General features: G+C 41.0%; 3 protein-coding genes across 5 annotated transcripts; 2 read left to right on the top strand and 1 right to left on the bottom strand.

Moving 5' to 3' along the window:
* Positions 1 to 776: 776 nt before the first annotated feature.
* tmprss4a (transmembrane serine protease 4a) lies at positions 777 to 12,194 on the top strand. The gene is made up of 13 exons (XM_054600548.1): positions 777 to 944; positions 6,869 to 6,923; positions 7,096 to 7,239; positions 7,495 to 7,647; positions 7,758 to 7,884; positions 8,001 to 8,114; positions 8,668 to 8,711; positions 9,080 to 9,242; positions 9,350 to 9,516; positions 9,843 to 9,938; positions 10,040 to 10,182; positions 10,356 to 10,508; positions 10,597 to 12,194. The coding sequence occupies exons 1-13, from the start codon at positions 909 to 911 to the stop codon at positions 10,606 to 10,608; spliced, it is 1,407 nt and encodes a 468-aa protein (XP_054456523.1). The 5' UTR covers positions 777 to 908; the 3' UTR covers positions 10,609 to 12,194.
* A 232-nt stretch (positions 12,195 to 12,426) lies between these two features.
* Positions 12,427 to 18,739, bottom strand: mre11a (MRE11 homolog A, double strand break repair nuclease). Of its 3 annotated transcripts, none has more exons than XM_054597546.1 (20): positions 18,559 to 18,739; positions 17,867 to 17,930; positions 17,610 to 17,742; positions 17,328 to 17,488; positions 17,151 to 17,238; positions 16,906 to 17,047; positions 16,663 to 16,777; positions 16,367 to 16,552; positions 16,081 to 16,252; positions 15,897 to 15,977; positions 15,683 to 15,812; positions 15,486 to 15,586; positions 15,200 to 15,370; positions 15,054 to 15,113; positions 14,799 to 14,970; positions 14,165 to 14,251; positions 13,961 to 14,004; positions 13,815 to 13,876; positions 13,536 to 13,647; positions 12,427 to 13,206 (listed from the first exon to the last, which is right to left on the bottom strand). In XM_054597546.1, exons 2-20 carry the CDS (start codon positions 17,884 to 17,886, stop codon positions 13,168 to 13,170), a joined length of 2,076 nt encoding a protein of 691 aa, XP_054453521.1. In that variant the 5' UTR covers positions 17,887 to 17,930; positions 18,559 to 18,739; the 3' UTR covers positions 12,427 to 13,167. The 3 variants fall into 3 exon arrangements, with proteins under 3 accessions (XP_054453521.1, XP_054453537.1, XP_054453529.1); XM_054597562.1 differs by lacking the exon at positions 18,559 to 18,739 and adding an exon at positions 18,466 to 18,553; XM_054597554.1 differs by lacking the exon at positions 18,559 to 18,739 and adding an exon at positions 18,115 to 18,285.
* Positions 18,740 to 19,008: 269 nt separating this feature from the next.
* Positions 19,009 to 23,464, top strand: cep57 (centrosomal protein 57). Its single transcript, XM_054602432.1, has 11 exons — positions 19,009 to 19,122; positions 19,514 to 19,700; positions 20,001 to 20,201; positions 20,283 to 20,404; positions 20,493 to 20,621; positions 20,937 to 21,014; positions 21,310 to 21,405; positions 21,822 to 21,902; positions 22,031 to 22,260; positions 22,344 to 22,488; positions 22,588 to 23,464. Exons 1-11 carry the CDS (start codon positions 19,066 to 19,068, stop codon positions 22,780 to 22,782), a joined length of 1,521 nt encoding a protein of 506 aa, XP_054458407.1. The 5' UTR covers positions 19,009 to 19,065; the 3' UTR covers positions 22,783 to 23,464.
* Positions 23,465 to 28,000: the final 4,536 nt, after the last annotated feature.

The following is a 28,000-nucleotide window of genomic DNA, read 5'->3' as shown; positions in this document are numbered from 1 at the left end:
CAGGAAATGTCTGGGATTTCTTGGAAATATTCCAGGATACAATTTCATTTTACCATCACATCACAAAGAGACATGTAACTGATCCTTTTTACGGTAATCAGGCAATAATAGATTATCAGACTGAAAGAACCTGTATCTACACTGATATCATCAGTCACTATGTCGTGACTAATGAACTGATGATATATGCAGACAATTTAAGATGCATAACTGATGTATTTCATATTCTAAGCAAACAATACAAGTACTTCCTCATACTGTAATTCCAGCTGTTTGATATTGTCTACCAGGTGAAGTGGGTGACAGCTGACACAATGGCACTTCTAAAAGTGTTCAATTCATGTTTGTTTCCCCTTCTCTTTCGTATGCCTGTATCCAGGAAATGTAATGTGTTCCCCATTTTCCATATCTTAAATTACACTTAAAACACATACAGTTTTGAACAAAACGTGGTTCTCCCAGATCATACAGGGACAACATACTTTGTTAAGAGTCCAGGGAATACAAAATGGGGAAGTGTTAATTATTAACCAGGTATTTATTTCAAGCTGCACTTCCCCTAACATTTCTTAGGTTTAATATTAAATTACACAAAATGCACACCTGTGGTGACAAAAGAGGGTTTGGGTGCCTTGTCTGATGAGGAGATGGTGGTGTAATGGCGTTTATGGTAAGTTGAGGGTGTGTGAATGTGTGTATTTGTGTAAGTGAGAGAGAGAGAGAGAGAGAGCAAGAGAGAGAGAGAAACTGTTTGCCCTGGCAGTGGAGGGCAGAGAGGTGGGATGAAGGAACTCAGAAGGGTGTTCCCTGCTGACGCAATAAAGGTTGGTTGAGAAACTCCTGAGTGAAACAGACATCAGACATCTAGAATACTACGTCAGTGTGCCCACCGATCTTCAGATGCTTTCATGGCAAGGAGTGACAGAGTGACAGCTTCTTTACAGGTGAGGAAGAGTACAGTGGTGTGGGGAATTATATGTGTGTGTAGTAACGTTTTTTTTCCATTACTTCTCTATTTTGTTAAATATAACGATAATAGGAACGGTCATCCTTATCAGGCATATGGCTTTAAAGGAAAGATCCACATTTTAAATTGATGTTATTCAGCAGTAAGACTTGGTATGACTTAACAATATGTTTTGCTCGTAAGAGACTGTATTTGTATCTGAATTGGACTAAAGTTGTTTTCTATGTTCATGATGCCTTTTCTTCATTCAAAATTGGTCTTGAAATTAAATGAAATGCTTAGGTTTCTGAGAAGTTTGCACAGAATTTGAATTGTTTGCAAGGCAATGTAAATGAAATGGGTTCACCATTTTCCAAAGATGCTGTTAGAGAATAGGTAAGAATTGTTTTAGGTTCAGTTCTCTATAAGTCGGCACATATTCCTCATCATATTGTGAAAAAAAAATCACAGCAATAGTCCAAATAGATCGGTTAATATGTTATCCATTCGGACTATAAACTGTTCAAGAGGTCAGCAGTCTATTTAGTTGTCCTTGAGCCTCACATGCACTCAGTTTGAAAAGAGAAAAAAAAAGATTTAAACAGCAACAGGTGGTTTAACTGGCAAAGTAATGGAGACTAGTGAAAGTGAAATAAACTTCATGAGGCTGATATGGACTGCATGTTAGGCTGTCATGCTGTGAGAGCTGATATGATTATGAACAAAACGAAGCAGCTTGACTCAGAAGAACACTAAAAGCCTAGAGTCAAACAAGGGCGCACAATAGATTTATTAGATCTCTGAATTGCTCTCATCTTCTCCTTTATAACGTGTGCAAACATCATGCCAGCCTTTGTTCAATCATGTCGGACTGTCAGACAGGAGAAACATTGTGACTGCACAATAATCATGTGATTTACAGTGTAAACTCTGTGGGAAATGTGCCATATTCGAGGGAATAGGAAATGGGAGATTTATCGTACATACAGAATGATTTTATTGTGGCCCATCATTTTACAAACTGGTATCTAAATGACACTATATTGCCTTTAACTAGATCCAGTCAGGCAAACACACAAAATGAGGTCATGCACCAGATGTAATACCAGGGTGGAGCCTCTGTCTTGCAACTTTATGGTAACCTGAATATCAACAGGTTTAACCAAGGTTACTGACTGAAAGAGACCTTGTTTAGAGAAAACATGCAGACATCATTAGCTTAATACTAGGCTCTACTGTCATTTATACATCCATCTATCTGTCAATCTATTTTCGCATACGTATACTCTGAGACAATTGCTGGGTCCATAGACCAAGTTTTATGAGTGAGGACAGAGTGAGTGTCAGCTGTAAGGTTCATTGCATTAATAGTTCAGGTCAAGCGACACAATCAGCTTCTGTTTCTAACAGTGGCTCTTTCTTATCAGCCTAAAGTCTTTTGCTCACACTCCCAATCAAGCGCTTTTCCCACTCAGTTGTCTGTGCTCAGTGTCCCATAACATTCACAGTGGCTTCATTTTTAGAAGCACTGACCATTGACTGCATCCTTTAAAGGTAATTTAACACTTCAGTCACATAGGACAGAGAAGTTCTGCTTTATTTATTCTATGGGTTGAAATGTTAAGGCATGCAGCACCTCTGGCCACAATCCAATCGTTTAAGTAACCTATAGAAATAACTTTTCTGACATGTTTAATTCTGTTTTCTATTTACATTTAATTCTGTTCTAGATGAAAGGAACATTCAAATATATATATATTTATTTTCATTACAATTTTAGCTACGTGGCCATCTGTTGGTCCGTCTGGTTAAGACTGAAATATCTCTGCAACTATTGAAAGATTGCCGTAAAATGTTCATTCTTGATTCCCATATGATAAACGCTAATTACTATGATAACCCCCTGACTTTTCTAGCCATGAGGTTGACATATACGTTAACAGTTAACAGCTATTTGAAGGATTGCTATGATTTTAAGTTCAGACATTCATGTTCTCCTCATGATGAATTGCAGTAATTCAGAACAATCCAAACACTCAATCATACCTGCTAAATAGTTAGCACGTTAGCATTGTCATGGTGAGCCTGTTTGCTTGTTGACAATAGCATTTAGCGCCAAGCTCTTCCTACAGCCTCACAGCTGCTAGCATGGCTCTTGGAATGTAACTGTCATATTCCTGTTCTACTAATGCAACGTGACATGGCAAGGCATCAGTCACAATTTCATGTCAGGAACACCTGACAGATACCAACTGACTTCATCATCAACAGTCAAAACAATACGAGGGAGAAGAGAAACACGCCTCAGCCTGAGGGCATGTTACTGCACAAACACACACTGTTAACACGTACACTGTTCATGTTGTGTCTGGGTTTGAGTATGCATATAGGTGACGCACTGTGCCACGTCTCAAATACATGCTTTTTTGCATGTATTTGTATCTGTGCAGACGCATGACTGTGTGGGTGTGTGTTATGGTAAAGATGTGAGATGCAAAGAGGCACTGGAGGGGAGCTAAGGAGTTAAGGACACAAAGGGGGACACAAAAAAGGGATGTTGTGCTTTATGTCCTGAGGGCTTAAAAAGTTGGAGTGGGAGGAGAGACAGTGACAGAGAGAGGAGGGTTCAAGTTTCAGGTTACCTGAATAAGTTCTGTTTTGCTTTGTCAGCAGGGTCATTCAAAAACAGCTCTCTCTGAATCTGCGGACCGTTGAATCACAAGGCTACAAACCAGCTCTCTTTAATACTTCCTTGGATTTAGTTACACTGCTGTTGAAAGAAAAGGGTGGGAGGTCGAGAGAAACAATAGAGGGAGAAAGAGAGAGACGGAATCAAACCAGGTTTTGTAGTTAAAGCCAGTGGAGCGAGAGGTTGGATAGGTAAGAGGAAGAGGACGAAGGACATCCAGGGGAGAGTGATTTACTGGGGAGCCCCAGCTCCAGGGAGGGAGGGCAGTGTTTACTCTGTGCTCCGTGTTGGATGAGGTGCATCTGGGCCTTACCCAGAAGGACAACTACATCATGTGGGTGAGTGCAACTGGAAGTAGAATCAAAAGGTTTGTTGTAAAGATGGCAAGCCAGGTCACTTGTTTGCACTGGAGGAGGGGCCATTTGAATATCACCACGACTACATATCCTGGTAACTAGTGGTCACACTTCCTACTCACACTTAAAGTACCCTGTGTTTCTTTGCTTGCTTGTGCTAAACCAGTTTCTGCAGGGTACTGGCTCACAAATTTACATGTTTGAAATACTATCTGCAATAAATGGGAGCACATACAGTAGGCTATAGTTCATGTGCTAATCATATGTTAACTTGTGCTTCATATGGTATCGTATCACAGGTGTGTGATCAGTTGCAGCTTCTGGTGCAGGTAGGACCATGTTGGCTCATATTGATACAGCTGATTCCCCTGTATATATATTTTTGTGCAGTTCTGAGTTTATTTTACCTGTAGATCAAACTAGACAGCAACTTTTTTTTCAGAATGTATGTGTGCACCACCCACCTCATTATGTGAATGAGGATATACTATGTATGGATCTGCTTGTGTGTTAGTGAGTAAAGCCTGCTCAAAACTAAATAACACGTGCAGTGCTGTGGAAAGGAACATCCACATGAGGATGATAAAGTCTTAAGTCACAAAGTCATCTAAACATGCAGACTGCACTGGTCTAGATCTGTGCCTTTGATTAAGGCTCGTCCAATATGTCACGCGTAGCTTCTCAAAAGCTCTTTGTGAACAGTTCAGTTCAGAGGAACATAATCCAACAAAGCTGAGAAGCAGCAAGGGGAACACCTTGTATGAACAAAAGGTTTACCATGCCAACACTTTTCTCTGTTAAGTCTGACCCAGTTGTACTTTTTTTGCGAGAGCAGGGTCAGTTTCGATTTACACAGGATTAATGGCTGGAGTCCACCTTATGGATCAGCCTGACTTAAAAAGAAACAAAATCAGGTTTAGCACATTAGTTGTTACAGCAGAAGTAAGATGTGAGATATAGTAAGCCTAGGCTATCTGATTGTTTCTCAGATACTGCTCTGACTCATTAAACTTTGTTTATTTGTCATGGTACGTTTCCCAGAAGGAATTTATATGTCATGTATGACTAAACAGAACTTGTATTTTCAGGTTTGTGTTTGTCCACTCTTGGCAACATGACTTTCTTTAGCTATCTTTCTGGTTTTCCAGGTAGGTGGACCTCCCACTTTTTTATGCAAATGTCATTCAACTCGCCCTTAATCCTCTCTCTAGCTTATTCAGTTCATACTGCATAACATCAGGGGATGATGACCTGGTTTCTCCTACTGTTTTTGTTATTGAGATTTCTGGAATCAGTGATGATTGTGTATGATTCTTTTGAGGGTTTCTATTAACCGGCAAATGTTTAAATCAAACTATTCGTTTATATAGAGGTCTTACTATTGTGCGGTTCTTTTCAACTCTGATTTTTTTAAAGCTCCATACTGTGTGGCATCAATGTGAGGCAAAAACTCTTTACTTGACTCACAAAAAATTATCCAAAATAATTTAGTGTTTTCAATCTCTTGGAGAAAATGTAAAGAGAGGGCATCTCAGGATCACCTTACATCCTGTTACATAAAGAGAAATGTATATGGCTATAAAGTAAATATATAAAATAGCATTTGTACTTGAATTGAGTACAACTCTTATGTTACATACCAAAGTGCTGCAGGGGTTAATGCACACAAGCGAAACATTCCTTATTTCAAGGTAAAGGGAAATCTGAGAGAAATCGGACGTCACAACATGTAGAGAACAAAGTGTATGGGCCTTTGAAGTATGCAGCTTTTGTGCTTTCAGTCGGACATGACACAGCTGAAATGGAGTTTCTCAGCAAAACAGTCCCAGCCAGCACAGCTGATTCATAGCCTGATAAAATGAGCTCCCCTCTGAAAAAAACCTGACCTCTCTCTTTAGAGAGTCTATATACGTTGCTTGTTCCTTACATTTGACTGACGAGAGCGGACTGTGGACACGAAACAAAGATGAGCTTTCAAAACCTCTCTTGCAATCAAAGTTCATTATTTAGCACTTCCTTTAAATGAGGTAGAATGTGCCTGGTGGTAAAACATGAGGGAATTTACCTTATACTTTAAAGCAGTTGAAAACTATAGTATCAGCATAACAGTGTTCCCCATTAGCGCTATTGTTTAGCTATGGTTTTAGCAATTCCTCATTTAGTGTAGTCATCAAAGTTTCTGCACGCTAACACTACCTACCCAGCACCAGACAGCAGTGAGACACATTTAGTCAGTTACTGGTGAACAAATTGAAGCATTTAGCAGCCAGATATTTCCTTTATGGTTTAACATTTGTCAGTAATTTTTTTCCTACACACATACAATGTACTGTATGCAATTATGCAACTATGGTACAGCTGATATCTTCCTGGAGGATACATGAGTAGCATGGGGCTTTAACCTGGTTGAAGGGCGGCCACCCTCTGGCTATACCACCTCGCAACATTACAATGTGTTCTGGCTCCACAATACCTTCTGCATTTGAATGGAAAACACACAAGGTCCCAATAGACCCTGCCACACTACACCACACGATATTGTACTTTCAGAGTCTATTCTTTTCATGGTGGGGTTGAGGAGTCTTATCTGAGTCCGATAACATATTATGGGAACTGCCTGCAGCATGTGGAGTGACGAACTGTAGGACACTATGTTCCACGCTTCAATCATCGATAATCCTTTTGTGGCTCCTCCCCTGGATATGCATTGTCCATAACATGGAAACTCACACACAAAATTACATAATTACATAATCACAATCACCTCCACCTAGAAATAAACATATGGTATATTTTCTCTCGAGCCACGCAATGCACACTGTTGTTTCGACACCTGTGCTAACCTTTCCCTATGTATCCCTGTTAATCTTTCCACAGACGATCGCCCAGGTGCCTGAAGAAAGCACTAGACCATTAAATCCCATGCAGGCAGGTAAGCTGTCGTTTGGGGTTGTGTTCATATGAATATATGTATGTTGCTTTATGAATACCATGTTAAATAGATGGAAACTTTAGTATTATACTTGGCAAAAAATCTCTTCTCTCATACCCTTTTTTCTATCATTTCCTCCCTTATGTTTCTCGCTATTTTTTTTTCTTCATAGTGGTTCCAAGGCCAGGCCAACACAGAAAGCCCATGACAGCTCTAAAGACTCAGAAAGACAAGGCGTCTAAGAGGAAGAAAGTGTTGCTGACTGTCTTGACAGTTGTGGTCCTACTGGGCATACTGGCCACTGCAGGATACTTCAGTGAGTAACAATTCTTGGAAGTAGTTTCTTCCTCAAAGGACAAACAAAACACCACACAGGGCGGCATCCTTAACAGGCCCTTCCTTCATATTTCCATCAGCCGTCGCTGCTTGGATACTAGAGAAACATGTTTAGCAAAGGTGTACATTTCATTACAGGATTTAGTGGTCATCGCTAGATTTCAAATCATCCAAGCACAATGCCTAGCCTTTGTTCTGCCCTTCCCTTCAAATGTGCCTCTCTGTTTCCCTCCAGTTAAGCAGCTGATTGACAGCAAATATTTCTTCTGCAAAAGTTCGGTGAAGTTCATCCCAATAGACAAAGCCTGTGACGGGAAAGATGACTGTGCTGGAGGAGAGGATGAAGTTACATGTGTGGCAAGCTTTACGGTCAACACTAGCTATCCAGGTAAAACAAAACACCTGACTCTCTGTCACTTTGTCATCACAGACAAAAAAAACAAAGCTTGAAAAAAAAGACTCCTATTATCTCCCTTTGTGTGCCCTTTGTCCCTGCAGTGCGTCTCATGACAGGGAGTCAGGTCCTTCAGGTGTACAATCGTGGCAAAGGTTGGCGCAGTGTGTGTAGCGACAGCTGGAACAACCAGCACACGGAGACAGCATGCAAACAACTAGGCTACACAAAGTGAGTTTACCCATGAATATGAGATTGCTTCCATTGCATAGTTTGTGTTGCAAATTTGATTTAATGTCATATTTGACGTGAAATCAAGTCTTACATTGCCCCTCCTGTCTGCACAGTAAACCTCGTAGCACCAATGTCCGAGTGGACACCTTGATGTCTTCCCTGAAAACATTCACAGTTATCAGGCCTGGTACTTCGAACACACCCATACATCAGGCTACCATAGACACGTGAGTACGGCATCTGTCATGAAATAGGAAAATCCCTGTTATCATCAGACCTGAAGTCATCTCAAATATTAGTGCTGTTTAGGAAACTCTATTTGCCATTGCTGTTGACATTACTTTCATGTCAAGAGAGACAAAGACACAGCTATGGACAGAGAGCTGATTCCCATTTGAATTAAAAAGTGTCCCTTGTCTTGAAAGGCAAATTATACACTTCTCTCTTCCTGTGTTTGAAAAAAGGTTCACTTCTATTCTCTTTTAATTTCCCTCTCAGCTTTTTCCTCTCGCTCTCCCCCCTCGTGTCTCTTCTTGCTGTGAGTTTCTGTTCCTAAAAGGAAAAAGAAAACCACAGTTTTAGTTCCCTCTCTGTCTTATCCCCTATGAAAGTGTATAAAAATATAGGTAGTTTTCTCAAACAAAGCAGAAGAGAAACAGAGACAAAGTTCAACATGACAGAAGTTGGGTTAACATTTGACTGTTTGACTAATTGTTGGGTAGCCATTTGTGCTACATTTGCAACTCTAATTATTTGGTGAATGCATTTTTTTCCCAACAGCAATGCATGCAGATCTGGATCTGTGGTATCTTTGTCCTGCTCAGGTGAGCAGCATTTTTTTGAAAAACAACCACCGTCACTGACAATGTTTACAGTTTTTTTTTAACAAGGCAGAGCAGGACTCATGGGTGGTGAGTGAAAGATGACACGGGTGTTGGACCAGTTTTACACCAACAGGCCCATACACGTCTAGCAGAAAATCTTTCTTAGCAACATATGAGAAGTTTGCTTCATTCTTTACAACAAATAACAAAATAGTTGTGGACAGGGAAAATAAACTCCTGTTACATGACCTTAACTGTTAGAATTGAAGGATCTAGATTGATAAAACAACAAAGACATGCAATAAAAGTTAGATTAAAATGGAATACAGTAAATCCAATGATCTTAACAAGATAACTTTGTCTATCAGACTGTGGACAGGTGCGCTTTGACGGGCGTATTGTCGGTGGATCCGATGCTTCAATTGAGGACTGGCCCTGGCAGGTTAGCCTGCAACAGGGGGGCAACCACGTATGTGGAGGCTCACTGGTGTCACCGCGTTGGGTTGTCACTGCCGCCCACTGCTTTACTGGGTCAGTGTGGATTCCATAAATACCATTTCTAATAAATATCCTTTGTTATGAACATCATGAACTCATACTCACACCTCCTCCTCACTCTCTTCTTCTGGGCCTTGCAGTGATAAAAAGGAGCTGAGTCGCTGGAGAGTGGTGTCAGGCCGGACGTACATGGGCTCACTTGGAGGTTCCTATGTGGACAGGATCCTATTGAATGGAGACTATAACCCAGCACGAAACGACTATGACATTGCACTGATGAGACTCAGCAGCCCAATCGCAGTGGGAGGTTAGAGTTTTATTCATTACTCCATATTAACATGGATTGGTATATGTATAAGTATGTTGTTTAACTGACCTTGTGGAGTCTGTAGTTAAAATTGAAACCTGAACAGTTCTGATAAGGGCAAGTGAGGAGTGTGTAGGCTTTACTCTATTGCCCTCTTGTGGTGTGTAAGTCAAACAGCACGCTCTTCCCCATGGATCAAATTCAGCCAGTGTTATCAACACTTTAGCTTTAACAGTAGTCACTTTGCCAAAGCTTTGACAAAAGCAAAAATATAAGAATTCTAAAAATATCATAATGATTTCCCTGTCCCTGTCCCTGTCCTTCAGAGAGCCGCAAGCCGGTTTGTCTACCTCCTAAAGCTTTTGGCCTTCCTGCGTCAGCCTCCATGGCTGTGACCGGCTGGGGATACCTAGAGGAAGGAGGTGAGAAACCTACACAACCCCTGCTCATCATCCACTCTCAGTTTGTGAACAAGAATAGAACATACCTCTATAACTGAAGCGTTGTATCCTTGTCCCTTCAGGTAAAGTTTCTCCTTCACTTCAGGAGGCCTATATCCCTCTGATAGACCAGGCTCAGTGTTCCAGCCCCACAATGTATGGTAGTGCCATAACACGAAGGATGATCTGTGCCGGTTTACTGGAGGGGGGAGTGGATGCCTGCCAGGTAACAGTCCACTGATGATAGTTACAAAACAATATTGATTAAGACTGCAAAAGAAAAATAAGAATATTACCAGTTATACCTCAATAGAATGGTCAGAAATTGGTGTTCTCTTCTGGCAAATGGTTTGGATACTCAGATGTTATAAATATGTTATTGTGCTGTTGTGACACCAGGGGGACAGTGGGGGTCCTTTGGTGTACCTCACCTCCACTAAATGGCATCTGGTTGGAGTGGTGAGCTGGGGCGTTGGCTGTGCCCGGGAGGGAAGACCAGGTGTTTACTGCAACGTTGAAGAGATGTTAAACTGGATTCAAACAGTCATTGAGGTACAGCATACAATATGATACATACAAAAATATGAGAACTGCAATACATGCAAAACCCGCCCTGATCATTTGAACTTCATCCCTCCAGAAAAACCCCTGAGGTCCTCCAACGTGACAAGCAGCCACCTCAAGACTCCCGTCAAGTCTACCCTGGACAGCCTGTGACACTAAAAGAAAGCTTTTAATTCAATGTGGTTGACTGAAGATGGGAGACAGAAGTAGAGAAAGGGGAAGTTGAAGATCGTTCTCAGCAGCAACACAGAAAAACTGTTAAACGCAGCCATATGAAAGATCACTATGCACACACAAACACACACACACACACACACACACACACACACACACACACACACACACACACACACACACACACACACACACACACACACACACACACACACACACATTTCATACAAAACTTTTTCAGGTGTTGTTTGGGCCATTTCAGGTTCTTATCTCAGGGGACAAGTATATTTATGTTATGTGTCACTGGCTGGTCTGGGATGGTTTAAGTTTAAGCTTTTAAAATGTTTTAATTTGACAGACCAAATTTACTGATGAATACAATTTTTTTTAAAAGTCATTGGTATTTAAGTGAGGACTTGGTAATAAGGGCAAAACTTGTTTTGACTGGGAAGATTTTGGACCTTACCAGGCTGGCAGACCTTAACCATAATGCACTTAATTACTATGTGCTATAATTTTCAGTGTGCAATGTGTGAGGAGTGTTCATATGATACTACAACTGCTGTTAGGAAAGGTGACTGACAGGTTAAACATGTGCTATGCTAATGTCAGCTGTAATCAGTGTGAAGCTTCAGGATAATATTACCAATATAAGTAATTCCAAGTCCAGGAATTTAAGACATTCATGGCACTGATTCAGTTGATCTGATGTGTGTCCTGATTACAGTTAAAATGCACCTTTATACAACACATATGTTGTGTTTGCAAATTTATTTAAATGAGCACTTTAAGTGGAAAGTGAGAATTTCTGGACCTTACTGTATGTACAGATGATTCAAGTTGCTAGTCTAATAATGCACTGAAGTCTAAAACTCAATATACACTGTTATGTGTTCATAGGGCCTCCACAGTGAGTTTCAAAGTGCAAGTGCCTTCAGAAAACTCACACCACAGCCAGAATATTCAGAGTGGGGTACACTGAGTTATTCCCTTCACAGCTAAAGGAATTGAAATGTAAATAAATCTATTTTATTTCCTAAAGTTTAAAATTGACCAACAGAGATTATATAATGCTAATTTGTAAAATGTATGCACTCAGGCAAAACCCTGTCATTCCTTTTTCATTTAATCCTTCCATTTGTAGCAAAGTAAAAGAATACATCTACCTGTATTTCTGGTTTATATATCATTCTCTTCACTATGGAGATCTACACAAAAATAGTTTAAATTGGCACCTCGGAATTTAAAAACAGTAGTTAATTACTTGTATATATATATATATATATATATATATATATAGGAATACATTTATTCTAAGACTTGGTGCGTGCCACGGTGGCTGATAACATTTGACTGTATATATGGTACAATTTGTTGATTTTTATATACCTGTAAATAGGTTGTAAATATAATAAAGACATTCTTCTGCAACTTGGCAATTGTTTGGTCACACAACTGCACGTATGTGCAGAAAACTGGATCTCTCTCTCTCTCTCTCCTTGTTGCATTCAGTGTTACTCTCCTTCTAAGCACACATCCTCTGACCCAAAGTTAACAAGGGAGACAACAGGGAACAGCTTTTATGTAAATAGTTATATGAATTGTGAACAAAAGATGAACCAAATGACAGTTGTCATTTCATATTTCAGCAACATTCCTTAAGACAACAATTATTGATTAATAAAGTTGTATTCTTCCACTGCCTCCCAATGCCTTGGGCTTATACTTCCCTCTTGTCATGGATAGATGTCCCTTTGTGTCCGTGACCATTGATCCAACTTTACCACCAACCTTAATTGTTTTACATCCCTACCTTCAACTGCTGCAAAACCAGTTTTTAGCAGCAAGGCAGTGGAAAAAAAGAATCTGGTACTCAAGCTCAACTGGTGCTTGGACCCCTTAAAATGTAACAATTTCTACCAGACAGATTTTTTGGGGAGAATGGAAAAGACAAAAGCAGAGGGTGGAGGGCCAATGAAAGGAGTCAAGTGAGCTGTGAGAAGGACTTTTTTGCCACATTTGACGATGCATTGATCTATGAACTCTTTTAGGAAGCTGATTTTTTTTTTACTAAGACAAAGACCATAATTAAAAAACAAGGAGACGGTTGTTATGTATGAAAAAACATTTATAATTTCCTGAATATCAGAGAGCTATAAAGGCTAATGACAAACCCAACTTTCATCAGCGTTGATGTACAGAAACAGATGCACTAGTTGGAAGGTTCAGCTGGTGGCTAACAAATGCTAATTTTGTCTGAAAGCCATCTCCACCATGGCCCCCTATAGCCTTTATCCTTTACCAAAATAGATTGGTTGGATAGTTTTAGCCCTTTAGTAGCTAATCAACTTATCTATTGTCAACATTAGGAGTGCTGAGAAAATAAAAAAGTCCCTCAGAACAACGCTGCAGCAGCTCAAATGCTTATTACCGTTACAACATTAACAAGTGTTACATAATAGGTGCGCTTATGTTATCTCCGTGAACGATGGCTGGGGCCTTTGAATGGGTCCTGCATCAAGAAAAAAAGAAGAAGCAGATGGGGAAAAAAAGATCACAAAATTTGCCAAGTTAAGATAATCAAGTATAGTTCAATTCATTTTTGGCAAGCAAATATAAAATGGATTATGGGAGATTAAGTGTAGGGGTATACATTTTTGTTGAGATTGTAATACTAAAAAATATCAGGACTTCAGAAGTGTTTAAATACCCAGAAAACTATGTGATTACATAGGTGTCCCACTTTACAGTACAATACATTTTTCAACCTTGGAAAAATAAATCAGAGACTTCACCCCAGCACATATACATGCAACATCTTTTTCTCAGATTTGTTTTTACCTCATCATCATCATCATCACTGTCATCAAATGCAACTCCTCTAGATGACTGGCTCTGACTCTGGCTCTGAGAGCTGTACTTGGTGAAGGGCAACGACGACGATGCTGCTGGCCTGTGAGAAGAAAGGGAAGGAGCCAGGGTAAAACAAATGATCATAATAAGCATCACAGATTTAAAGGACAGAGAGGCTGAATCCAGTATGGACAGCGGTGTGTCTCTGCAGGTTTTTCTTTTCATAATATAATGAAATGCCACATTGTAGAGCGAACAAAGACATACTTTGGAGGGGGTCGGGTAGCTTTCATTACAGGCACATCTTCATCTGAGTCATCAATGATCATCTGGAGATGGATAGAGATGCGAAGCAAGTTTAAAGGATTGTACAGTTTACATACTGTATACGTGCATGTCGTCATTTAACTTACTTCATCTGCAGTCCGAGATGATCTCTGGGATGAAGCTTGAAATGCTAAACAATGAGGTATAAAGAAGAGGGAAGAGAGGCACTTTGAAGTCAAGGAAGAAATTTAAAGTGATGCCGCAGTCTTGCATATAAGTGTTAAATACAGAACGCTAACTGTGTGTCTATAGATCATCACAAACACACGCATAATGTCACACTCTCCTACCTTGCATAATGCTCCTGCTTTGGGTTGTTGTTGAGGATTTCTGGGAACGGCCCCGACCGGCTGGCTTTGGTTCAGAGGCAGCTGCACCTGGGTGGACAGATGAACAACTCAGAACAAGGATTTATGATGCAATGCACATCATATTCATGCAGTTGAACATATATTGTCAGATGCCATTCAAAAAGCAGTTGTCTTTGTAAAAGCCCACACTATAGTGATACATTCTTGTTATGTCAAAAACCTGTAGAGGATATCAGATGACTTATTTGTTTACCTCACACACTCTAGGTTTAGCCGCTTAAATCCTCCAATGTCTGCTGAGGCTGTCCATCATAGACGTACATTCAGATATCTCTCATTTCCTTTCTAATTAACTAGTGTATACACATAGCATTAACATTTTAATTAGGTAATTGTGCATATTTCTGCATCAATCTTTCTCAATAGCCTGGTAGGCTGTGTGACTGTGTATGTTTGGTGTGACCTGCCACTCAGTGGTGCATTTGCTGATTCATTGCCTTGTACCAAGCCTACATTCTTGGACAGAGCTTTGGAACAACTATTTACCACTGTGTTGCTCTCGCTGCACCTCTACTTTTACTTCATCTCCGTGACAGATAATATGATAACTCACCTCTCCCTCTTCCCCGGACACCCCGCCCCCTGGCTCCTCGCCCTCTGCCACGTGTGGGGGGAGCAAAAGGGGCCGAGCCTTCGTCAGAGTCCAAAGTAAGTTCACTGGATAAATCAAAGTCTACAGGCTCATCGCCACGCTCCAAGCGGTGAGCTTTGGCTCTGCTGATAACCTAAGGAAAGGAGAGATAAAGCACACACAGTGTAACACAACAGACCATTCAGTATTTTAGGCTTGTGTGCAATCCTTACTTACTTCTTTGATTTCATTCTCCTCCTCAGTTGTGTTCCTTTTTGAGTCTCTGAATCGCTGGATCTTAAAATGTAAAAACATGCACTCTTTTAATGACGTGCAACATTAGCATCCTCGGCCCCACTTCCAATGCAAGCCTCAGCCCTTACCTCAGTGTCTATATCCTGCTCCGTGGTTACTCCTCTGGCCTGGAGGTGGCGCTGTGTCTTCTCTAACTGGTAAGTGATCAGCTCTTCAATGGCGTCTTTCTCATCTTTGTCTACAAACTCCTGAATTGCCTTCCCCATTCCCTGCTCCGTCAGAAGGGACAGCTTTACTGTCTGTGAAGATATGCACGCACGTTTTAAAAAGAAAAATAAATAAATAATAGAAACAGTAGATAAGTGTTTATGCACCATGCAAGTGTGCGAATGTAAATCTGTGTTCGTGCAGTACCTGTTCGGTTGCCTCAAAATATTGTTTAACCAGGTCCTCCACTCTCAGCCCTTCAACTGCTGTGTTTTTTAACAGTTTGCCGTAGTCAACATTGACCTCATCTGAAAAGCACAAAGATTGAAAAATGTCAAATAGACAATGCTGCACATGAATCAATGATGTGTTCTGTAGATCCATAGCTGTGTATTTAGCCATACCCTTGATGTCTTCTTTCTGCTCACGGCGTCTGAGAAAGTGAATGATGTCTTTTGGGTTGGCTAAGCGGTCAACGAACTTCTGACTGAAGCGAGAAGTGTTGAACGTATCGAAGCCTCCACTGTAGTCCACCTGGGAAGGCAATGAAGATGATTAATTTGACTGAAGAGCGAAATAGGAAGGTGTGTGCACACGCTGCAAGTGTGTCCATCTCACCCTGAGGCGAATAAGAGGTTTCTCTGGGGTGAGCGGACATCCAAGTCTTTCTCTTTCAGCTTCTTCCAACATCTCTGTGACCTACAGAATGACGGAAAGATTAAGACACAGATATAAGGGGACAGGTGAGGGCGAGAATGGTAAGATGAGCATTGGATGTTTGTTGGTGTCTTTTAAGTGTTACCTTTGCATAGCACAAGTCCTCCACTTTCTTTGTGACCTGGGGCGTATCAGGTGTGAAGAGGTCTTGGTAGTCAGCCAGCACCACGTCTTGTATGAAGAACTGACGCACCGTCTTTAGGGGGATCTTTTGCAGGTTCATCTTACGACCTTTCACCCTCAGCAGCCCTATGTGCCTTTATCCACACAAACAGAGTGTTAGGGCTACTTTATCTCTTCAAGACATCCTCAGAATATAAAGTGTATTATCCATTGTCAGTGTGTCTGAGTATGTGTGTATTTGTTCGTACTTCTTGGTTGCCTCTCCAGGGGACAGGGAGGTGGCTACAGAGCTGCCAGGCTGTGTCACATAGAAGAGCTGCTGTTCATTTCTGGTTGGCGCAATCAAACACTCGTGCTCATGACCCCACACCACCAAGTCGACAAAATCATCCAGAAACTGCTCAGGGATATAGTTAGTGGGTCCGTGTTTACTCCTAGAGACACATAGGCAGAAAAGACAACAATTCAGAACAAATCACAAAGTGTAGAGAAATATTGGGAAAATATAGTGGTTCAAATCCTTAAACCATTAACATGCCCACACCTGTTCTGGTGGATGGTGAAGAGGTTAAACCATTCATCTTGGTCTTCTTTGGGACGAAGCATCGTTACCTGGTTGTTGACAAACATCCTGTACAAGCGCTCATCTGGGATAGAGCCTAAACACACATGCATATATAATTTAAACCAAAATATGAATCATTTTACTAATCTTGGCAGAACACAGACAAAGAATATTCTAGGAATGGATATAACCAGGTACACCGTGATACAAATAATGTCTTACCAAGACCAAATAAGGCTAGCTTGGTGTTGCCTTTCTGCATGAGGATGGGACTAATTTCTATCCTCTCCACTGAATGGGAGTGACCAAAGTGATTGACAAGACCAGAGGCACTTAGCAGATCCAACGCACACAAACCTTCAGCCTTGAGGAAAACAAAGTAACCGTGACATTAAACAAACGAATATTGGATATTAAGATCTTGTGTTGTGTCCAATTATTTATTTTATGCTGGACTCACAACTCACCCCAGTTGGGTCATCATGGTTACCATGAATGCTGAATGCCGGAATAGAGATGTTCAGGTTTTCATCCTGATAGTTAACCCAGGGGAACCTACAACACGTCAAACAAACATAAAACAACTTTAATGTAACAAGACAATAATGTTTTAATAAAATGTCCAAACACACAGCAGAACTGACTGAGTGGTGTTGAAGTTCACAGTCTGGTCACTGAGGATGTTGAATTGTATGGGTGTGTCTCCCATGCAGTATTGTCTAAGCATAGTGATGGAGCTGTGGAGGCATCGCCGTGACGGCTTGTTCTCGTGGAACAAATCACCACCCAGCAGGATGAAATCCACCTGCAAGCAAACAAGCAAATAGAAAACAGTGGGCATTTAGAGCAGATAGACTTTCTTACATCCATTCAAGCTGACAGAGATAAACGTGCCGAGTCATCCACATTTATCAACTTGTATGTACCTGATTTGTCTTAGCACATTTCAGGATCTCCTCAAGTGTGTTATAAGAGTCATTGCCACGAATAGCATCCTTCTCGAGGTAACCGAGATGAATATCTGTAGCAATCAGGATCTTGAAGGTGTCCTCGTCATCCCTGGAAAAAAACAGAACGCAATACAACTCGTACATTAGATTATTTAGATTTAACTGTAAATTATCTTGACATAAACCATGTATTTGGTTTGAGAAATGCTTCGCAGATATTTCAAAAGACTCACAAGGTGTTCTCTGAGGACATGATGGTGTGGGAAATGAAGATCTCACGTCAGCTAAAGGCTTCCCCTGCAGGAAAATGCATTTAGCACCAAAAACATCTTGTTTTAAAAAATATATATATTCTGGGATAAATTCTAGACATGCTTCAAAAATATCATAAAGGAAAAACTTTTTTAATCATTACATTATGAAAGTAAGCAACACAGTTGTACAAATATTATGTTTATATGTAAAAAGCCAATAGAAATACCACATGTCACAGTTAGATCACAACAATGAAGACAGTGTTCATTCAAAAATAGACGGTGAGCTATTAAGTGGGAAATATTGCAGGATAAAAAAAATTGTCAGAGCTTCTGAAAGACAGCCATTGTTTACAATATCCTGGTCGTCGAACGATACACTTTACGGTTGATAGCATTGCGACAAACTGTGCGATATCCGGCAGTAACACCTGCGACACTGCGAGGATTAGTTCAGCTTTCTTTTGCTTTTCACTTAAGATAGAAACGAATAACAGATAGGGGAAAGTTATCACTGGCATAGCTAAACAGGAACTAAACAGGACTTTACATATTGGGCGGGTCTCGCGTTAACCTACGTGTCTTTTGTTAGATAGTAACGTTACTTGAAGTGAATGCTATAAACTACAACCACACATGCATAGCTAAAACGTGGTAGAATCCAGACCCACCTCCTCTTCAGTCCAAGACGTGGTTAACGTGCAAGAAAAGTCCCGGGGCAAGTCTCGCATACTCTCTCTCTGTCTCCCCGCCTCTGTGGCACAAGTGGCTCACAGTTATTGTAGTTTTAAAAATGGAACAACTGCGTTCTAAACTCTGGAATCTTCACGGAAGAAAAACTACATTTCCGCTCAACACACGGTGTGCGCTTGTTTTCTCGCTGCGGTCACGCCGGTCCGGCTGACTCGAGCATGACGTTCGGTTAACGTGTATCCGCGCGGCGCCACACGGGCTACTCCGGTGTAGATATCAGTCGAACCCAAGTCAGAAACCCTGGATGGATGTGGTTTGTCAAGTGATGTTTTCTTCTCATGACCTATATATGAGCAGTGGCAGCCACAGTCGTAGCTAGCAGGCTGTCAGTCAGAATTCAAAACGTTTTGGCTGTTAATACACTTTAAAACTAACATTCACATATTTTGCATAGTTTACTTACAGACGGGGTTGGCTGCATTTCAATGGAGACGCTGTCAAAAACACCCGGTGATGCTGCTGCTGCTGCTACGCGGGAGAAGGTAGCTTTAACCATGAATGACTAACATTACATTTAGCTTATATTTACTCAAAAGGTCAGATTTAAGATCTATTCGCCCCTGCTGGACTTTACGTGAAGATACCTCACAACTCAGATCAGCTGATGTTGCAGACCTGAAGAGGTTTCACCTTAATGTGTTATATTTGACTTGAGCAATGCATGATGATGTAGCTTTAAGGTCAGTTAGAGCATGACATTTTAGGTTTTAGCTCATATTAACTTCATTGTTGCACTGTTATTGCTCATGATGAGAAGGCTACTATCACAGTCATATCCCCTTTACTCATGTACTTGAAAAAAATATACTACAAATATCAATATTCGCCAGATATTGTGCATGCTGGTCAACATTTAGCCCTTTTTGTCTGCAGGAGCTCTGTCCACCGCCAGCACCCAGAGGAGTAGTATCCGACAGCCTTTCACTCCCATCATATAAGGACTACCCTTCTCACCGTCCCTTCATCAGCACTCATTTGCATCACACAACCCAGACACGCTCATATCAGTCTGGTCGCCCATCATCACCCAGAAAGGCATTTCCAGAGACCAGCAGTGCAGGTAACTTTAATTTATTCATTCATGTTTGTGTTTCGTTTTTCCCTTTTCAAAGTTTCCATTCGAGGTATTGTGGTGTTTTCAGAGCTCCATGGTAACAGCATGTGCAACATGATGCCGCACTACTTGAATGTCTCAGTTTCACGGACATCTATTCATTCTTTCACTGTATCCTCCCTCTCTTCCCATCCTACCCTCGCAACTTTTCCATCCAAACCTAAAAATCATATCTTATTACACCACGACTTTAATCATGCCCCAAATATGTTCAATCCACCCAATCCATGTGTCGTGTACGTGTAGAGATCTTATCCGCCTTGAGGAACCTCCAGGAGAAGATCAAGAGGTTGGAGTTGGAGAAAGGACATGCGGAGCGCAGTCTGCACACTGTGGGGGAAAACGCATCATACACACATCTGCAGTGTGACAAAGTCACGCAGAGACTCTCAAAGGATCACATAAATCCAGAAACAGAGATAAGTGGACAGTCCAACTGCAATCAAGGTGGGTGCATGATTAACATATTATAACTTGTTTATTTTTCCCACTATTCCTTATATCTCATGGTATCTCATTGTCTTCCAGTGTTGATCACTCACCTGGCTGCTGCAGAGTCTCGCTGTGTGAAGCTGGAGCGACAGCTGGATCACATGAAGAGGATGCTGCGCAGTGCCAAGGCAGAAAGGACCATCCTGCTCCAACAGCAGGTTAACCTGTAACGCTTTTGAGTAAAGGCCTTTAATGTGTGAGTGAGTAGATTTGTAGAACTTTATTAATTGTTCTATACGCTTTCAGGTTTCCATGGAGACGACCAGGTCAGCTGATCAACAGACTGACACGGTGTCTGAGAATGCCCAGTTGGAGAAGCTGGATCGACTGGAGCAGGAGTATCTGAGGCTGACACGTACACAAAACAAGGCTGAGGTACAGACAAGGACGCAGCCCAATCTGAGAGGGAAAAGTCAAATTTTGGTGTGACTACTTGTAATTTGGTAGAAATTGATTAGTTCTAAAGGATCAAGCACCAAATGCTGTAGGTCAAAAGCAACATATCTAGCTCTGGTTCCTCAGATAGGTTAAGAAATCACATGTCTGGGTTTTGTCTCACTTAGCCAGAATTATGTTGACAAGATTATTTATGTTTAAATCTCAGGTGGGCAGTGACAAGAGGAAATAAATCATTTGTCTTATTCTTTTTATTACCACAATAAGATGATTGTACATGTGTTATTATGTCAGATGAAGATCCGGGAGCTGGACATGAAACTACAGGAGGAGGAGCACCAGAGAAAGCTTGTCCAGGATAAGGCCAATCAGGTAACAAGGCTTGGATTTGTTTTTCTCTTTAGCTACCATTACCGCTATTGACAGTTATAATGTTTGCTATATTTTCAAGGAAGCTTACTCTATTGTTAAACATACTGCATTCTTTATGCTGAATGTTCATTTTGAAATTCCCACACATTTACTTAAAAAAAAATAATGGTGTGTGTGTGTGTGTGTGTGTGTGTGTGTGTGTGTGTGTGTGTGTGTGTGTGTGTGTGTGTGTGTGTGTGTGTGTGTGTGTGTGTGTGTGTGTGTGTGTGTGTGTGTGTGTGTGTGTGTGTGTCAGCTACAGACAGGTTTGGAGACCAACAGGATACTGCTGCAGTCGGTGTCTCCCTGCCTGTCCAGCAGACAGTCCAAAGAGAAGAAGTCTTATTCAAAGGTAAATAAATCCACAGGGGTGGTTCAAAGCTTTAACTACTGTTTGTAACAAGACCGTCGAAGTCGAGTGCTTCTCTACAGTGTTAGTAAATTTCTTTATGTCACATTTAATAGAGTAGGAAGGAGTTAAGTGCATTTGTTCTTGATATATTTTTAAAATGGCAAAAAAAATTAAAATAAAATAAGAATTGCTTTAAATTTATGGATAGTGTAATTTTGAAAATAATACATTTTGAATGTTGGTTGGTCAGAAAAAATAATAATTTGAATATTTTGAACAGTAAATGATTGAATCAATACTTTTGATGGATTAACTGATAATAAAAACAATCCTTAGCTGCAGGCCTACTTCATAATCCCAAATCTACATTTTCCTATGGATTTTACTATTGTTTATGTTGATTTTCTCTTTCCCAGAAATCCTCACCCCAGCAGTCTTCCTACACACAGCCACACTATAGACTGAGCCTCAGAGATGTACCTTTTGTCACTGGAACGGTAGTATGGGCATATACGTGCATATGTGGATTTAGCGTTGGAATAAAAATGTCATTTATTCAATGCTGCACTTCCCTAACGCTGTCTCTCTATTCAACTCTCTTTCTCCTCTCCTACCTAACTTTCAGTCAGTAGGCTGCAGCCACTCAGTCCGAGCAAACGTCCAGTCGGTTTTGTCTCTCCTGAAGCGACACCAGCCTCACCTCTGCAACAGCCGTGTCCTCTCTAACAACGCGAACGGCTACGAGACGGGTTGTCGCAGGCACTCAGACGGCTCCTCCTCTTCCTCCTCCGCTAGCGGTGAGGAGCTGTCAGAGCTGCTGCAAGCACTACAGGAGGAGCTGAGACTCATGAGCTTGTGAGTGTATTTGCGTATGAGCTCTATAAGGAATGATGTACTTAGAATAGAGTTGAATTTCAGTCTCTGGTTGTGTGTTGCAGGGAGCAGGACGAGTTGATGAGGCAGGTGGAGGACAGTGTCTCAGACCAGGAGAGGAAAGAACTTCAGAGGGAGCAGGAGAGGCTGCTGCTGAAAATGGAGAGGAAAGGAGAACAAATCAATAAGCTGTACAAACACAAAACACAGGTAGGTTTGCACACTGAAACAATTCAAATCACACAAAACTAAATTGCAAAATGAAGATTTTGTTTTCCCTCCTTTTTTTTTTTTTCTTCTCTCCGCTAGATAAAGAAGTTAAGAAAGGAAGCTAATTCCAGGCGAAACAGTGGGAGTGAGGCGAGGGTGACTTCCACAACGTCCACTAGAGGTCGCTCTGCTGCAGCAGTCAAAGTTAGACCAGGAGAGAGAAGCAAGGGGAACCTGAGGCTGCTGAGGGACATGAGGGCTCTGCAGACCCACCTGAAACCCACCAGGACATGAACACATTACATTATGTTGATCTTGTTGGTGCTATCTACCTACAGCCACTATTTAAAAAAAAAATGTAACACATCTAAACAGACTTTGTTTAAACAAGACCTACGTTTTCTCTACCAGTCCGCCCGAAGTGCATTTTGTCAGTTTGTTGTCTGATTAGTCATCTTGTCAAATGACGTTGATGTTTCTACATTATAATTGACTTCTTTATTAAGAATGGTTCAAACCTCTCCCTAGACTTTACTTGATGTTTAAGTTGAAAAAGAAATTCTCATTTTAAACAATAACGGACAACCTGGACTTCTGAGTCTCATAAAATAAATTATATATATATATATTTTTTTTTCTTTCCTTAAATCGTAAAATTTCCTGGTCCTAAAACATTCCTGGGTTGCTTGATAGTTACAGATTCTCACACTTAGCTTAAATATTCATGATTGAAGATGCAGCAGCCATTGGTAGTTGCTGCAGTGATGAAATTGTTTGATACATATTTCTGCAATTTGATTTGCCTAATTTTGTGCTGAAGGACCTAAGATACACTGTGCTGTATTTGGTTATAACAACTGAACCCCCTTGATGTGTTGTATTGCAGACTCTCAATATGTGTGTATATGCACGCATGTGTTGTGTGTTATGATCAGAAAATTTGTATTATTTCTACAAAAATATATAGGATTTTGTTGATTTTTTTTTTAAAGAATCATGGGTAACCACTTTTGAAAATGTATTTCCCAAGGGAATAAAGTATTTATGTTTGCACATGACTACAGTGCTGTTATTTTTATTTTGGCTTTGGCCACAGTTTTAGCACAATCTTATGTCTTTATGCTTCATTAGACCATTTTAGACTAAATTAAGATTTATACCTTTAGTAAACTGTCCTTTATTTCACTGTAAAACAAACCAGAAACACTGAAGTGACTAAATAATTCATTCAGATTTTTGTTACAGATTTATTCCCTGACAAGATCTGTCTGAGCCCAACTGTCCATCAGTGAGTGAACACATGCATCAATACGCACTTTGATGTTTACCACAATCCCTGGGATTCCCTCTTTCCCCAGCCCCTGTCCACATTTCCTAGGGCTTTGAAGAATAAAAGCGCTGTTATGCAGAAGCGAGGGGAGATCAAGGTGAAGGGGAAGGGCAGAATGACCATCTATTTTCTTGAAAGGAACATGGGGGTCAGCGAGCAGCAGATTATGGGTCTGTCAGACCTGCAGACTGGTGCTGGATAGCAGAACAGCCAGATGAACTACCAGTCAAGTCTCCACAGACCATGTCTGTTTGATGTCTGACAATTTCCTCTTCCATTCCATCTAGTGATTTACTCTGTCTTTTTAAATTAGGAAACAAAGATTTATAATTGCCAATTGTTTGCTTTTTAAGGCCCTGCAGCCTTTATCGGCTATACATAAATCTAATTCCAAATCTCACTGACTTTGTTCCTCTGTTGTAGCTTTTCAGAGGCAGCACAGGGACGACCTTTGCTCGATCCCTATGAAATATGGAGACAGCCTGAGTGAACCCCCAGCTGTCATCACGTAGGTCTGAACCCCAGACCTGCCCAGCCATCAAGCCCCAGGACTGAGAGCTACGGAGGCCTGCACACTGATGATCAGTCACAGGATGGAATGCTACACCGGATAAGAGATACAGATGAATTTGGCGAAGCAGATGTAAAAAAATATATATGGACAGTGACATAGACACAGACGTGATAACAGTTGCCATGGAAACCAACAATCAAAGCAGACACGCCCAAACGAGGTTCTGCGTGGTAAATTCTCCCTTGAGTGCATGTGCCATACTTTGGATGTAGCACATGAAATATAACATTTCTGACATACTAAATAATAAATGCATTTTCTGTCAGAGATGGACTACTAATTCCAATGAGCACTGAAGGTAAAAATATTCAGTTAATATCATATAATATACATTTTTTTGCATGCAACATAGTGAAGAATCAATACGCTCACCCTTGTTTGCCTGGTGCATTTAAACCAACAAAAATCTGCAGTATATCAAACTAAAGGTACAATATATTAGGAGTCAAAAGTAGTATTTTGAGGTTTATTTGAAATGGGGGTGTTGCGATAAACCGATATTAATGATAACCGTGATATTTAAAAATGAAATACTTATACCATGTTAATACACATATGATAATACTATGTAAATTATCCAGTGCCTCTTAAAGCACGCGTTTATACAGTTAGGGTAACAGACTTTCTCTCCAGCCCCTTAAACAAGTTATTTATTTACCAAAAAAGAGACAAATGCACAATAAACAAGGTTTAAGATGTATTTGACTGACAGCATTATTTTCTTTCTTCAAACTTTCAATAGATATCGTGATGATATAATTTTCATGAATTATTTTGGCCACGATAATCGTGTAGTGAAAATATGATATCATGACAGCCCTAATTTGAAACATGGACGTTTTTGGCTAATGCCTCTCTGAGTGAATGAGCTCCTGAGTTTCAGCTAATGCCAAACTACTGAGACAACAAATGTGAACTTCAAAAGACCTCAGTTGAATTTGTTTGCGCAGTAATAGCTTATAATGACTGTTGAAGGTGCCTTACATTAATTTTCATGATAGAATACCAAACACTGGTTTATTTACGAGGAGCCTTTCTTACATGAAAGCCGAGACTACAGTGTTCAATGTGGACTAAAAAAATACTCTTTAGAAACACTGTCAAGAAGCAGGTCACATGTTTAAAGGCACATGTGGCCCCTTGACTACCCTTTACAGTTTACATCGGGAAAAGAAACAAAGATGAATAACTAATGAGTCTGATGTTGCTCACGGGGCCTGAGTCAGCGACCAAAACTGTCCGTAAAAAGGGCTGTCACCTGCAGGTGTGTGTCTTACTCCAAAACGACACCCCAGGTCAGTAGAGGAGCCCAGACATCGGATCCTCGCTGCAGAGGGCCCCGTGTCACATCACTGTTAACCGGGCCTGGTTTGCAATGGTCTGATGAAAACAACACCTGTAACCAGAGTCTTCTGTTTGTTTGGTCAGGTGTGATAAAAATCAGTCTGCTGGCTCACTCATTAAGAGCCAAATGACCTAAATGACCTAATTTCATGTGTTCAAGTGTTCAAAAGTTCTGCTTCTATCAGGAATCTGTTTCAGTTATGGGAGCCAGCTCAGTGATTTTAGGTACTTCCTGGTGTTTGGCCAGAACTGGCCGGTTGGTGTAAATGTCATCCACAGGGAGAAGGAATGTGACAGTTTTCACCTTGGCCCTAAAATATAAAAGAAATCACAGGAGTTATATGGATACAAAGATGGAACTTAGAAAGAGGTTTATGCTATAGGTAGCGACAACATATCTTTAAATACATGTCAGGCCAGTCTGTACCTGTTTTGGTGTACATACTCCTGCAGAGAGTGCCTGTTGGTTACTTTTCCCATTTCTCCTCTGGCCGAGTTACCAAAGAAACCATTACCATGCTGGATCTTTTCATGTAGTCTTCCCCATCCAGAGTAACTGGGCTGTGCCCTATCAGTCCTTCCCTCTGTCATGGTCACACCAGACAGATTGGAGCTTATAGAGTATCTTCGGACAGTCATGACAGCGTTCTCTGTGAAATAACACGAACATGATGCATTAGAATAGATTCATTTACACAGTGTAGAGATAGATATGAAAAGAAAACAAGCTAAGGTCATTTTCTGATGTCAAATCAAAACATAATGTTATGTTTCTACGCCACTTTAAAAATGTACTAACTTTCCATGTCTTAAAATAAACACATAGTTTTCTTATACTTTCTCACATGTTTTTGCTGTGAATATAACATGCATTTCTGTTACAATCTTTAATAAGAGGTTATTGGATTGCAGTTGTAGTAAATAAAAGACCAACATCAAGATATCTCGGCTCTTAACGTGCTCATAGATTTGAAGTATTCTCTGATTTAACTTGTCTCTTATGAGACCTCCAACGTAATGAAAGTGTGATGCCTAATAGTTGAAGTGCACCTTTAAAATAATTGATTGACACGAATTATCATATTAGATATATATATATTTTTTAAACTCTTCACACAAAAACAGATCACTGAGGTGCGTGATATATTGTATTACTTGTGATGTAGCCCATATTCTTATACTAGTTTAATAGTGTGAACAGGGGCGCCGCTAGGGATTTTGGGCCCCATGAAAATAATCTTTACAGGGCCCCCAACACAGCGGCAAAATTTTAGAGGGGGGGAAGGGGGGGCCCTGCAGGGGTTGATGCTTCCAAAACAAATAAAGGAATTGTTACCAGGACATGGAAAATAAAACATGTGTGATTATATGTTAGTTAATAACTTAGTGTCATTATTTTTTCTGTATTATAATTTCATCATCATTAGGGGCCTCTCTGGGCCCCCCTCCATCATGGGCCCCTAGAATCCGTCTCCTTTACCCCCCCTTTTCGGCGCCCCTGAGTGTGAATGCACAGCTGTGCGGTTACCTTTGTATTGTCCCTCCAGGACTGGCGCAGACGCATTCCGCCTCAGGTTCACATACGGGTTTTCCTCCAGTCCTGCTGCTGAAGATACCGTGCTGGCTCCCCCTTGCATTGCCCCAAATGACCGCTGACCGTAGTCTCCCCGCAGCTCTCGGTTCTCCGCCTCCAGCTTATTGATTTCACCACGCATCTCCATGATAACGTGCGCCAGGCCGCGGCTGCTCTCCATGGTGCTGCTGCTGCGCTGCCAGTACCACGGCTTCCCAAACACCGGCGGGGAGTCGTGCAGGAGCAGCTCACCGTGCTGCTGGGGTTTCAACATTCTGCCCTCCCGCTGTCGTGTTTGCCTCAATCTCAGTCCAGATCTTGTTATGGGGGAGATTATGTCGCCCTTCACCACTTATACAGCTGGAGGGGCTCCGGTGATCAGTCAGCAGCACACAAAGGATGTTTTATTAATCAGCCCCGGCGTCCAGTTTCAGGAAAACTAAGCAGGGGTCGGAAATGAAATGTGCACTGCATTCGAGCTTGGATGGCGGGAGACCTACTAAACCTGCAAGATGTCTGAAATAGTTTGAGTTTAAAATAACTTTTTGGTTCATAACATGTGCACACCTTCATGTTTTAGCACAAGAGAAGATGGGCAAGATCAGATTTTTTTCCTTTTTTCTGCGCACCTCACTCTTCCTCTTGTAATGCCCATGTCTGTGTTGTGGGATTACAATATCCTCCCTCTAAA

Source organism: Anoplopoma fimbria, chromosome 1 (assembly GCF_027596085.1).
Source record: "Anoplopoma fimbria isolate UVic2021 breed Golden Eagle Sablefish chromosome 1, Afim_UVic_2022, whole genome shotgun sequence".
Lineage (NCBI taxonomy): Eukaryota > Metazoa > Chordata > Actinopteri > Perciformes > Anoplopomatidae > Anoplopoma > Anoplopoma fimbria.
The sequence above is the reverse complement of the archived record's forward strand: the minus strand, read 5'-3'. Positions and strand labels throughout refer to the sequence as shown.